We start from the raw sequence: 13192 nt of genomic DNA, 5'->3' as shown, positions 1-13192 counted from the left end.
AGACGACGAACGTTACAGTAATGGACATACACAAAATAGTCCAAATTAGTGAAGTGAAAAAAATTACTTGTTTTAAAAAAATGTAAAAAGGAAAAGTGGTGCGTGCATACTGTATGTATTCACCCCCTTTGCTATGAAGCCCTTAACCTTTTGCGACGAGCAAACCCGTATCCGGGAGCGTAATCATAGCCTCAAATGCATTAGCATAACGCAACGGATATAAATACCCCTATAAACTTTTCCTATTCATGAAAATCGCAAATGAAGTGAAATAAATATATTCAAACACAAGCTTAGCCTTTTGTTAACAACACTGTCATCTCAGATTTTCAAAATATGTGTTACAGCCAATGCTAGACAAGCATTTGTGTAAGTTTATCATGGCATAATGCTATGCTAGGCTCTGCTGGCAGCAGGCAACATTTTCACGAAAATAAGAAAAGCAACCAAATTAAATAATTTACCTTTAAGGAATTCAGATGCTTTCACTCAGGAGACTCCCAGTTAGATAGCAAATGTTCCTTTTTTCAATTTTTGTAGACGAAAAAGCTCCCGTTTTTTCATCCTGCTTGGCTGAGAAATCAACAGAAAAATACTTCAACTATAACGCTGAACTTTTTTCAAAATTTGCTCCATAATATCGACAGAAACATGACAAATGTTGTTTAGGATCCATCCTCAAGGTGTTTTTAACATATGTATTCGATAATATATCCGTTGAGTCAATTGGTTTCTCATAAGAAGCGATTGGAAAAATGGCTACCTCAGTATTTTACGCAAGATTTTCTCCGGGAGACACCATGTAACCACTCACTCACTATATGGTCCCTTACAGCCATTCTCCAATGGAAATGCCTAAAAAGATGCTGTAGACACCTTGGGGAATGCGTGGAAAATGTAAGCTCATTCGTAGCTCATACCATTAATAAACATTGAAAATAATACCATGAATAAACCTATTAATATAATTCCATTAATAAACGTAGAATATAACACCATTAATAAACCTTGAATATAATACCAAATTCCCATTCATAAACCTAGAATAAAATACCATTAATGAACCTAGAATAGAATACCATTAATAAACCTAGAAAATAATACCATTAATAAACCTAGAATATAATACCATGAATAAACCTATTAATATAATTCCATTAATAAACGTAGAATATAACACCATTAATAAACCTTGAATATAATACCAAATTCCCATTCATAAACCTAGAATAAAATACCATTAATGAACCTAGAATATAATACCATTAATAAACCTAGAAAATAATACCATTAATAAACCTATTAATATAATTCCATTAATAAACGTAGAATATAACACCATTAATAAACCTAGAAAATAATACCATTAATAAACCTAGAATATAATACCATTAATAAACCTAGAATATAATACCATGAATTATTCTGACCCAGGGTTATTCTGATCCAGGGTTATTCTGACCCAGGACTCTTCTGATCCAGGACTCTTCTGATCCAGGGTTATTCTGACCCAGGACTCTTCTGATCCAGGGTTATTCTGACCCAGGACTCTTCTGATCCAGGACTCTTCTGATCCAAGGTTATTCTGATCCAGGGTTATTCTGATCCAGGGTTATTCTGACCCAGGACTCTTCTGACCCAGGACTCTTCTGACCCAGGGTTATTCTGACCCAGGGTTATTCTGACCCAGGACTCTTCTGATCCAAGTTTATTCTGACCCAGGGTTATTCTGACCCAGGACTCTTCTGATCCAAGGTTATTCTGACCCAGGGTTATTCTGACCCAGGACTCTTCTGATCCAGGGTTATTCTGACCTAGGGTTATTCTGACCCAGGGTTATTCTGACCCAGGGTTACTCTGACCCAGGGTTATTCTGACCCAGGACTCTTCTGATCCAAGGTTATTCTGACCCAGGGTTATTCTGACCCAGAACTCTTCTGACCCAGGGTTATTCTGACCCAGGACTCTTCTGACCCAGGGTTATTCTGACCTAGGGTTATTCTGATCCAGGACTCTTCTGATCCAGGGTTATTCTGAATCAGGGTTATTCTGACCCAGGGTTATTCTGACCCAGGGTTATGCTAACCTAGGGTTACTGAGATCCAGGGTTACAGTCTCCAAGAACTGTAATATTGATTCATGAGTGTGTTTTACTTCAAGCCCAGAGGAACCATGCCTTCTGGACCATGAGAACGTGTTTAATGCAGCAGTGCAGTAGTGGTGTTGTGTAAGTTCTCTGTGTGTAAATAGCAGAGCAAGTCTTCCTCCCAAAGTAAAGTATAGTACACAGCATGGCATTGGACATGCATCTAGCTGAGACTGATGTTCTAGGGACGGCATGCTGGGCGTGATTGTGGCGGCCTGCTGGCTCTCCCCATGCAGGACATGGTGTCTGTGTGTCTGTGTCACTGTATGCAGCAAGAGCACACTGCTAGACTCCCGATCAGGCACCTGCTACATACGGTATATAGCAGTACAGTAGGGTTTCTGGAAAGGGTTGCACTATATTTTATCTGTATCTTTATCAATATGCTTTTATATGAGACATCTGCCATGCAGTATTATTTCTAAAAGGTTGTATTACTATATGTACTGTAATATAAACTGGGTTGTCTGAGCTCTGAATGCTGATTGGCTGACAGCCGTGGTATATTTAAGCAATAAAGCCTGAGGGGGTTTGGTATATAGTCAATATAGCACGGCTAAGGGCTGTTCCCTTGCACAACGCAACGCGGAGTGCCTGGATACAGGCCTTAGCCGTGGTATATTGGCCATATACTACAAACCGTCTGAGGTGCCTTATTGCTATTATAAACTATTATGAACTAGTTACCAAAGTAATTAGTGGAGCAAAAATAAATGTTTTTATCATTCCCATGGTATACGGTCTGATATACCACGGCTGTCAGCCAATTAGCATTCAGAGCTCGAACCATCCATTTTATAACAGACTTTATACAATGGCGGATCTAATCCTGAATGCTGATTGGTTAAAAGCGCATTCCAGCCAGTGTCTATTCCACAAGTTACCATCGGCTAAATGAAATCTATGACGTTAAAATTCCTATTTACTGTTCAATATGACTGAGCTATCCACTGTCTCATCAGCCTAACCAGTCACTTGATGAACTTGATCTCCACTGTAAAAAGCATCTAGACATTATCTCACATTTCTTTCAGACTAACATTTATGTTTTCACCGTACTGTCTGTCTCTCCGTCATTTGCAACATTGTTTCAATATTCAAATTCGATCTTCAACTGTCCCATATTAGTGAACTTGTAGTGGTCGGGACAAGAGAGGGAGGCAGACAGTGTTTCTCAGCTAGCCCAAATCATGAATCAGCTGGCATCACTTTTATGGATGTATAAAAATGTCAATTGAAACAAGGTAAAACAAGCTAGTTTGCCGTCTTTCCAGCTTCAGTTTGAAGTTATTACGTTAGTTGTGTTGTTTGCTATCTCCTCTGAACAACATTGTCCTAACAAGAAAGCACATTTTCAATGCTAGGCAAAATTGTGCCTCATTAGCTCGTTGTTATGGATTTATCCAAATAAATCTCACTATAAAAAAGCTTAAACAAATGCAGCGACTGTTGCTATTCTGTCTGCTCTGTTTGGCGTGACTGTAAGTTAGCCGTAGTTGGCTAGTTAGCAAGCAAGGGATGAAAATGTTGCCAGCCTGTTTGGCGTGACCGTAAGTTAGCCGTAGTTGGCTAGTTAGCAAGCAAGGGATGAAAATGTTGCCAGCCTGTTTGGCGTGACCGTAAGTTAGCCGTAGTTGGCTAGTTAGCAAGCAAGGGATGAAAATGTTGCCAGCCTGTTTGGCAATGGAACATTTAAAACGAACGACTGGGTCACGTCCATAGAAACAGAACAAAAAGACTTAACGACTGGGTCACGTCCATAGATACAGAACAAAAAGACTGAACGACTGGGTCTCGTCCATAGATACAGAACAAAAAGACTGAACGACTGGGTCACGTCCATAGATACAGAACAAAAAGACTGAACCACTGGGTCACGTCCATAGATACAGAACAAAAAGACTGAACGACTGGGTCACGTCCATAGATACAGAACATAAAGACTGAACGACTGGGTCGCGTCCATAGATACAGAACAAAAAGACTGAACGACTGGGTCGCGTCCATAGATACAGAACAAAAAGACTGAACGACTGGGTCACGTCCATAGATACAGAACAAAAAGACTGAACGACTGGGTCACGTCCATAGATACAGAACAAAAAGACTGAACGACTGGGTCACGTCCATAGATACAGAACATAAAGACTGAACGACTGGGTCACGTCCATAGATACAGAACAAAAAGACTGAACGACTGGGTCGCGTCCATAGATACAGAACAAAAAGACCGAACGACTGGGTCACGTCCATAGATACAGAACAAAAAGACTGAACGACTGGGTCACGTCCATAGATACAGAACATAAAGACTGAACGACTGGGTCACGTCCATAGATACAGAACAAAAAGACTGAACGACTGGGTCGCGTCCATAGATACAGAACATAAAGACTGAACGACTGGGTCTCGTCCATAGATACAGAACAAAAAGACTGAACGACTGGGTCGCGTCCATAGATACAGAACAAAAAGACTGAACGACTGGGTCACGTCCATAGATACAGAACAAAAAGACTGAATGACTGGGTCACGTCCATAGATACAGAACAAAAAGACTGAACGACTGGGTCGGGTCCATAGATACAGAACAAAAAGACTGAACGACTGGGTCACGTCCATAGATACAGAACAAAAAGACTGAACGACTGGGTCGCGTCCATAGATACAGAACAAAAAGACTGAACGACTGGGTCACGTCCATAGATACAGAACAAAAAGACTGAACGACTGGGTCGCGTCCATAGATACAGAACAAAAAGACTGAACGACTGGGTCGCGTCCATAGATACAGAACAAAAGACTGAACGACTGGGTCGCGTCCATAGATACAGAACAAAAAGACTGAACGACTGGGTCGCGTCCATAGATACAGAACAAAAAGACTGAACGACTGGGTCGCGTCCATAGATACAGAACAAAAAGACTGAACGACTGGGTCGCGTCCATAGATACAGAACAAAAAGACTGAACGACTGGGTCACGTCCATAGATACAGAACATAAAGACTGAACGACTGGGTCACGTCCATAGATACAGAACAAAAAGACTGAACGACTGGGTCACGTCCATAGATACAGAACAAAAAGACTGAACGACTGGGTCGCGTCTCTGACCATCGAACCAATAGAACGAATGACTAGCCGGCTTGGGTAGTAACCCTACATTTGTTTTTCGTGACTAAATCTTGTGAAAGGATGAAATAGTCTGAATAAATTCATCACAATAAAGTTTTTGTGAAAATATGCTAATCAGTATTTGAATATGTTGGTAAACCGTTGTATAAAAGTGATAATGCCCTCAAAGCCGCTGTTTGGAGGATATATTGTCACGGTTAACAACACCCATGCCAGTATATCCTCCAAACACCGGCTTTGAGGGCATTATCACTTAAGTAATATATGCCACTTAGCAGCCGCGTTCATCCGAAGTGGCTTACAGTCAGTTGTGCATAAATGTTGTATGTATGAGTGGTCCCCCGAGAATCGAAGAGAGACATACTCTACCAACTGAGCTACAGAGGAACACTGTATCTGAGTTTAGTTTTTCCACATATATGTTTTTGTGCGGTAAAGTTGTGGTTATTTTTTACTCTGCTTTTTTTGGTCAAATCTCTGTTTTCCCCGCATAATGGTGATAACTATACCGCAGTGGTTACATCGTTGTATTGCTTGTTATGTGCACTATGAGTCAATTATATGGACGCCTCCCAAATAATGCTCATCTGTTATCTCCTCTCTCCTCTCCAGGTTTCATATATACGTGTGGTGGGATGCTGAAAGGTCGTAATGGCACCATTGAAAGCCCAGGTTTTCCGTATGGGTACCCCAATGGGGCTAACTGTACATGGGTTATTGTAGCAGAGGAGGGGAACCGAATTCAAATTGTCTTTCAGTCCTTCGCTGTGGAGGAGGAGTATGACTTTTTATCGCTTTACGATGGACATCCTCATCCGGTGAACTTCAGGACGAGGTGGGTGCCATTTTAATACAATGTTAATTTCTTATTTCTATATATCTCCTTGCCTTAATTCTTCAATCCCTGTCTGATAAAATCCTGCTTCTTCTTTTCTTCTAGTAGCTGAATATAGGATTTTCAGCTTTAGGGTTGACATTTTAAAAGATAGATGAGTATGCTACTTACACTGTTCATTTCACGCAAGACTTTCGTCAGAGCAGAGCGGACTTTGAGAGCGATATGGTCTTGGATAACCTGATTAGCCCATTCTAATCTAAAATGGAAGCCCAGCAGCTTCTTATATCAGAGCAGGCAGAACTCTCTCACTCATTTCCGAACACGTTTGATCACTGGGAAAGAGATCAGTCCAAATCATTCCATTGTAATTTGTTGCTTACATGGATACAAGATCGCTCCGGCAGTTTGACCGAATTAAAGCCGCCACTGAGAAATCACACCAGGTGATTAAGGCAGAGAAAATGGAACAGCTCTGTCCAATTAGCTGGTTATTGTAATTACTCCGGGTCCCATTAACCTGTGCTAATACACAGCAGATACTTTCCTTTCAAAATCTTGCCGTTTGATTGGAATGTTTTCTGTGCCCTCTGAACCCTCATTAGCTTTGAACATTCTAGTCATTCATTAGGGGGACTGTGGTAACTGGCGAAGCGGCTTATAAAGCCCCGGTTTCATCATGGCTATCAGAGCTATCTTTATATTTAACTCTGCATTGTTGGAAATTAAGTAATTAAGCATTTCACTGTTCGTCTACACCTGTTGTTTACGAAGCATGAGACAAATACATTTAGATTTGATTTGACACACACGTCACCTCCTCTAATAGCACTACCCTCCATGTGGAACATGTTCAATTGAATCAAAAACTGCCAAACAATTAAAAAAACGATGTGGAGATAAATGACTATACACCCCAGAGGGAAGGAGGAGATGAGACACCCCAAAGGGAAGGAGGTGACTAGACACCCCAGAGGGAAGGAGGAGATGAGACACCCCAAAGGGAAGGAGGTGACTATACACCCCAGAGGGAAGGAGGAGATGAGACACCCCAAAGGGAAGGAGGTGACTAGACACCCCAGAGAGAAGGAGGTGACAATACACCTCAGAGGGAAGGAGGTGACAATACCCCTCAGAGGGAAGGAGGAGACTAGACACCCCAGAGGGAAGGAGGTGACTAGACACCCCAGAGAGAAGGAGGTGACAATACACCTCAGAGGGAAGGAGGTGACAATACCCCTCAGAGGGAAGGAGGAGACTAGACACCCCAGAGGGAAGGAGGAGACTAGACACCCCAGAGGGGAGGAGGTGACTAGACACCCCAGAGAGAAGGAGGTGGCTAGACACCCCAGAGGGAAGGAGGTGGCTAGACACCCCAGAGGGAAGGAGGTGACTAGACACCTCAGAGGGAAGGAGGTGACTATACACCTCAGAGGGAAGGAGGTGACTAGACACCCCAGAGGGAAGGAGGAGACTAGACACCCCAGATGGAGGGATGAGACTAGACACCCCAGAGGGAAGGAGGAGACTATACACCCCAGAGGGAAGGAGGTGACTAGACACCCCAGAGGGAAGGAGGTGACTAGACACCCCAGAGGGAAGGAGGTGACTAGACACCCCAGAGGGAAGGAGGAGACTAGACACCCCAGAGGGAAGGGTGAGACTAGACATCCCAGAGGGAAGGAGGTGACGTAAACAGTTAAAGGAGTAAATATACTCTAACAGGCAGAGTTCTGAAGACACACACACACACACACACACACACACACACACACACACACGCACACGAACACGCACACACACACACACACAATGCAGATATTTTCTGTCAGGCTGGCTGAGCTTCTCCCTGTGGGTCACACTCTGCATCGACCGTGTTCCTCTCTGTAAGAGACAAATACCATGTTCATACTTTACCCCCTAATTTAAATCCTGTCTCTGCAATCAGAAGCAGTGTCACCAGCATCATCCTCTCTCCCTCTCTCCCTCCTTCCCTCTCTCCCTCCTTCCCTCTCTCTCTCCTTCCCTCCTTCCCTCACACTCTGTCTCTCCCTGCCTCCCTGTCCCTCTCTCTCGCTCTACCTCCCTCTCTCCCTCCTTCCCTCACTCTCTGTCTCTCCCACCCTCTCTGTCCCTCTCTCGCTCTACCTCCCTCTCTCCCTCCTTCCCTCTCCCTCCTACTCTCTCTCCCTCCTTCCCTCACTCTCTGTCTCTCCCTCCCTGTCCCTCTCTCTCGCTCTACCTCCCTCTCTCCCTCCTTCCCTCACTCTCTGTCTCTCCCTCCCTGTCCCTCTCTCTCGCTCTACCTCCCTCTCTCCCTCCTTCCCTCTCCCTCCTACTCTCTCTCCCTCCTTCCCTCACTCTCTGTCTCTCCCTCCCTGTCCCTCTCTCTCGCTCTACCTCCCTCTCTCTCTCCTTCCCTCTCCCTCCTACTCTCTCTCTCTCCTTCCCTCACTCTCTGTCTCTCCCTCCCTGTCCCTCTCTCTCGCTCTACCTCCCTCTCTCCCTCCTTCCCTCTCCCTCCTACTCTCTCTCCCTCCTTCCCTCACTCTCTGTCTCTCCCTCCCTGTCCCTGTCCCTCTCTCTCGCTCTACCTCCCTCTCTCCCTCCTTCCCTCTCCCTCCTACTCTCTCTCCCTCCTTCCCTCACTCTCTGTCTCTCCCTCCCTGTCCCTCTCTCTCGCTCTACCTCCCTCTCTCCCTCCTTCCCTCTCCCTCCTACTCTCTCTCCCTCCTTCCCTCACTCTCTGTCTCTCCCTCCCTGTCCCTCTCTCTCGCTCTACCTCCCTCTCTCCCTCCTTCCCTCTCCCTCCTACTCTCTCTCCCTCCTTCCCTCACTCTCTGTCTCTCCCTCCCTGTCCCTCTCTCTCGCTCTACCTCCCTCTCTCTCTCCTTCCTTCCCTCCACTGACTGGTTGCTCTTGTTAGATAGTACCCCATATTATTAGAATTATTAGTATTTGATGACCACCTCCATATTTAGATCTGACATGGATAGGTAGAATGTAAACACCTTAACTATTAATAACAGTTTGTAATTTGATTTGGTATCTGACTTCATTAAGGAATGTTATGTTACCTCTGGTCTGGTCTCTCCCCTGTGAACATAGAGAGTTTAATGTGGGGCCTAAGTGCAATTAGTGTGTGTGCTGTGTGTTGAGAGGGTGTGTATGAGGGTTTGTTGAGAGGGGATTGTGAGTGCATTAAGAGGGCCTTAGTTACAGTATTTTCATTTGGCCTTGTCGAGGAGGGAGACATACACACACACACACTATGTTCCAGATCAGGGCTCTTGATCGATACTCTGTGACCTACTTTTGCATAAATTGTGAAGTGTCAGCCTCCTAATGAATGCTGCACAATAAATCAACTTCCATGGGCTTTATAAAAGGCTCTGCAGCAAACAACAGCTCTGGCAAATTACGTCGTCCGCCAACACACGAGTGCACACCTGCTGGAAAACACACACACATACACACACACACACACTCTCACACACGTAGACACCTCACTCATATGTACACACGGTAAAACACAGGTACACACACACACTCACAAACACACACACACGCACACACACACACACGTAGACACCTCACTCATATGTACACACGCTAAAACACAGGTACACACACACACTCACAAACACACACACACGCACACACACACACACATACATACACACACACACACATACACACACACGTAGACACCTCACTCATATGTACACACCTGCTGGAAAACACACACACACACACACGTAGACACCTCACTCATATGTACACACGCTAAAACACAGGTACACACACACACTCACAAACTCATACACACGCACACACACACACACACACACACTCTCACACACGTAGACACCTCACTCATATGTACACACGCTAAAACACAGGTACACACACACACTCACAAACACACACACACGCACTCTCACACACGTAGACACCTCACTCATATGTACACACGCTAAAACACAGGTACACACACACACACACACGCACACATTGGTAGAAAAAGTACCCAATCGTCATAGTTGAGTAAAAGTATAGATACCTTAATAGAAAATGTCTTAAGTGAAAGTCACCTAGTAAAATGCTACTTGAGTAAACATCTAAAAGTATCTTATTTTAAATGCACTTAAGTACAGTGGTGGGAAAAGTACTAAATTGTCATACTTGAGTAAAAGTAAAAGCAAATGCTATACATCAAATTCCTGATATTATGCAAACCAGGAAGCACAATTTGTTCTTTTTATTGTGCCAGGGGCACACTCCAACACTCAGACATACAAATCATTTACAAAACACAGTCCGCAGGTTAGAGACAGTAGGTATGACAATGCATTATATTTAAAAGGTGTTTGAATCAGACCATATTGCTGTCCTTCCTGAGCATTCTAAATGTCAGGGAAAATGAAGGAGAAAAAAGTTAGATTTTCTTGAGGAATGTAGTGAATTAAACATAAAAGGAAAACGTGTTAATATAGATAGTGACGTAATGTACAGATACCACAAAAAATGACTTAAGTAGTAATACATCGAAGTATTTCAATTTAAGTACTTTACACCACCGCACACACACACAGCACCTTACCTTCTCACTCACATGCACGCACACTAACCACGCAAATCCACACACACACACACACACACGCACACACTGTATTTTTTTCTCTCCTCACTCATATGCAGCCACCAACCTGACAGTGTCATCATATTGTCACATATCAGTCACTCATTTGAGGTTATGTTATAATATTAACGTTTCCTTTTGAATTATTCACAGACCCGTTGAAATATTAAAATATGTATCCCGATGAGTGTGTCTATTTTCTTTTTCTCTCTCTCTCGATCTCTCTCTCTCTCTGTCTCAATTCAATTTAAGGGGATTTATTGGCCTGGGAAACACTCGTTTACAAAGCAAGGGAAATGGATAATAAACAAATGTGGAATAGAGACAAAGGAATAAAGACATTTCAAACGTCATATTGTGTCTATATACCGTGTTTTAATGATGTGCAAATAGTTACAGCACAAAAGGGAAAATAAAAAAAACATAAATATGGGTTGAATTTACAAATCTTCACTGGTTGCCCTTGTGGCAAGAGATCACAAATAATGCTGTTGGCACACTGTGGTATTTCACCTAATAGATATGGGAGTTTATCAAAATTTGAGGTATTTTTTATAAATGGGGTGGCAGGGTAGCCTAGTGGTTAGAGTGTTGGACTAGTAACCGGAAGGTTGCAAGTTCAAATCCCCGAGCTGACAAGGTACAAATCTGCCGTTCTGCCCCTGAACAAGGAGGTTAACTCACTGTTCCTAGGCCGTCATTGAAAATAAGAATTTGTTCTTAACTGACTTGCCTAGTTAAATAAAGGTAATATATATATATTTTTTGTGTATCTGTGTAATCTGAGGGAAATACACTGCTCAAAAAATAAAGGGAACACTAAAATAACACATCCTTATCTGAATGAATGAAATATTCTTATTAAATACTTTTTTCTTTACATAGTTGAATGTGCTGACAACAAAATCACACAAAAATTATCAATGGAAATCAAATGTATCAACCCATGGAGGTCTGGATTTGGAGTCACACTCAAAATTAAAGTGGAAAACCACACTACAGGCTGATCCAACTTTGATGTAATGTCCATAAAACAAGACAAAATGAGGCTCAGTAGTGTGTGTGGCCTCCACGTGCCTGTATGACCTCCCTACAACACCTGGGCATGCTCCTGATGAGGTGGCGGATGGTCTCCTGAGGGATCTCCTGCCAGACCTGGACTAAAGCATCCTCCTGGACAGTCTGTGCTGCAACGTGGCGTTGGTGGATGGAGCGAGACATGATGTCCCAGATGTGCTCAATTGGATTCAGGTCTGGGGAATGGGCGGGCCAGTCCATAGCATCAATGCCTTCCTCTTGCAGGAACTGCTGACACACTCCAGCCACATGAGGTCTAGCATCGTCTTGCATTAGGAGGAACCCAGGGCCAACCGCACCAGCATATGGTCTCACAAGGGGTCTGAGGATCTCATCTCGGTACCTAATGGCAGTCAGACTATCTCTGGTGAGCACATGGAGGGCTGTGCGGCCCCCCAAAGAAATGCCACCCCACACCATGACTGACCCACCGCCAAACCGGTCATGCTGGAGGATGTTGCAGGCAGCAGAACGTTCTCCGCGGCGTCTCCAGACTGTCACGTCTGTCACGTGCTCAGTGTGAACCTGCTTTCATCTGTGAAGAGCACAGGGCGCCAGTGGCGAATTTGCCAATCTTGGTGTTCTCTGGCAAACACCAAATGTCCTGCACGGTGTTGGGCTGTAAGCACAACCCCCACCTGTGGACATCAGGCCCTCATACCACCCTCATGGAATCTGTTTCTGACCGTTTGAGCAAACACATGCACATTTGTGGCCTGCTGGAGGTCATTTTGCAGGGCTCTGGCAGTGCTCCTCCTGCTCCTCCTTGCACAAAAGCGGAGGTAGCGGTCCTGCTGCTGGGTTGTTGCCCTTCTACGGCCTCCTCCACGTCTCCTGATGTACTGGCCTGTCTCCTGGTAGCGCCTCCATGCTCTGGACACTACGCTGACAGACACAGCAAACCTTCTTGCCACAACTCGCATTGATGTGCCATCCTGGATGAGCTGCACTACCTGAGACACATGTGTGGGTTGTAGACTCCGTCTCATGCTACCACTAGAGTGAAAGCACCGCCAGCATTCAAAAGTGACCAAAACATCAGCCAGGAAGCATAGGAACTGAGAAGTGGTCTGTGGTTATCACCTGCAGAACCACTCCTTTATTGGGGGTGTCTTGCTAATGGCCTATAATTTCCACCTGTTGTCTATTCCATTTGCACAACAGCATGTGAAATTTATTGTCAATCAGTGTTGCTTCCTAAGTGGACAGTTTGATTTCACAGAAGTTTGATTGACTTGGAGTTACATTGTGTTGTTTAAGTGTTCCCATTATTTTTTTGAGCAGTGTATGTGTCTCTAATATGGTCATACATCCTGGGGCTTGGTTTGTGTTTGTGAACAGAGCCCCAGGACCAG

At 44.0% G+C, this 13192-nt stretch overlaps 1 protein-coding gene across 1 annotated transcript in view; it reads left to right on the top strand.

The window, feature by feature from the left end:
• Nucleotides 1-13192, top strand: part of LOC115128828 (CUB and sushi domain-containing protein 3-like) — a 997580-nt gene that overhangs the window by 103467 nt on the left and 880921 nt on the right. Inside the window, exon 2 of the mRNA XM_065018010.1 lies at nucleotides 5896-6118. Coding sequence (XP_064874082.1) covers nucleotides 5896-6118 — 223 coding nt within the window. The remainder of the gene's footprint in view (nucleotides 1-5895; nucleotides 6119-13192) is intronic.

Source organism: Oncorhynchus nerka, linkage group LG4 (assembly GCF_034236695.1).
Source record: "Oncorhynchus nerka isolate Pitt River linkage group LG4, Oner_Uvic_2.0, whole genome shotgun sequence".
NCBI lineage: Eukaryota > Metazoa > Chordata > Actinopteri > Salmoniformes > Salmonidae > Oncorhynchus > Oncorhynchus nerka.
Note: the sequence above shows the minus strand (reverse complement) of the source record. Positions and strands in the feature narration are given on the sequence as shown.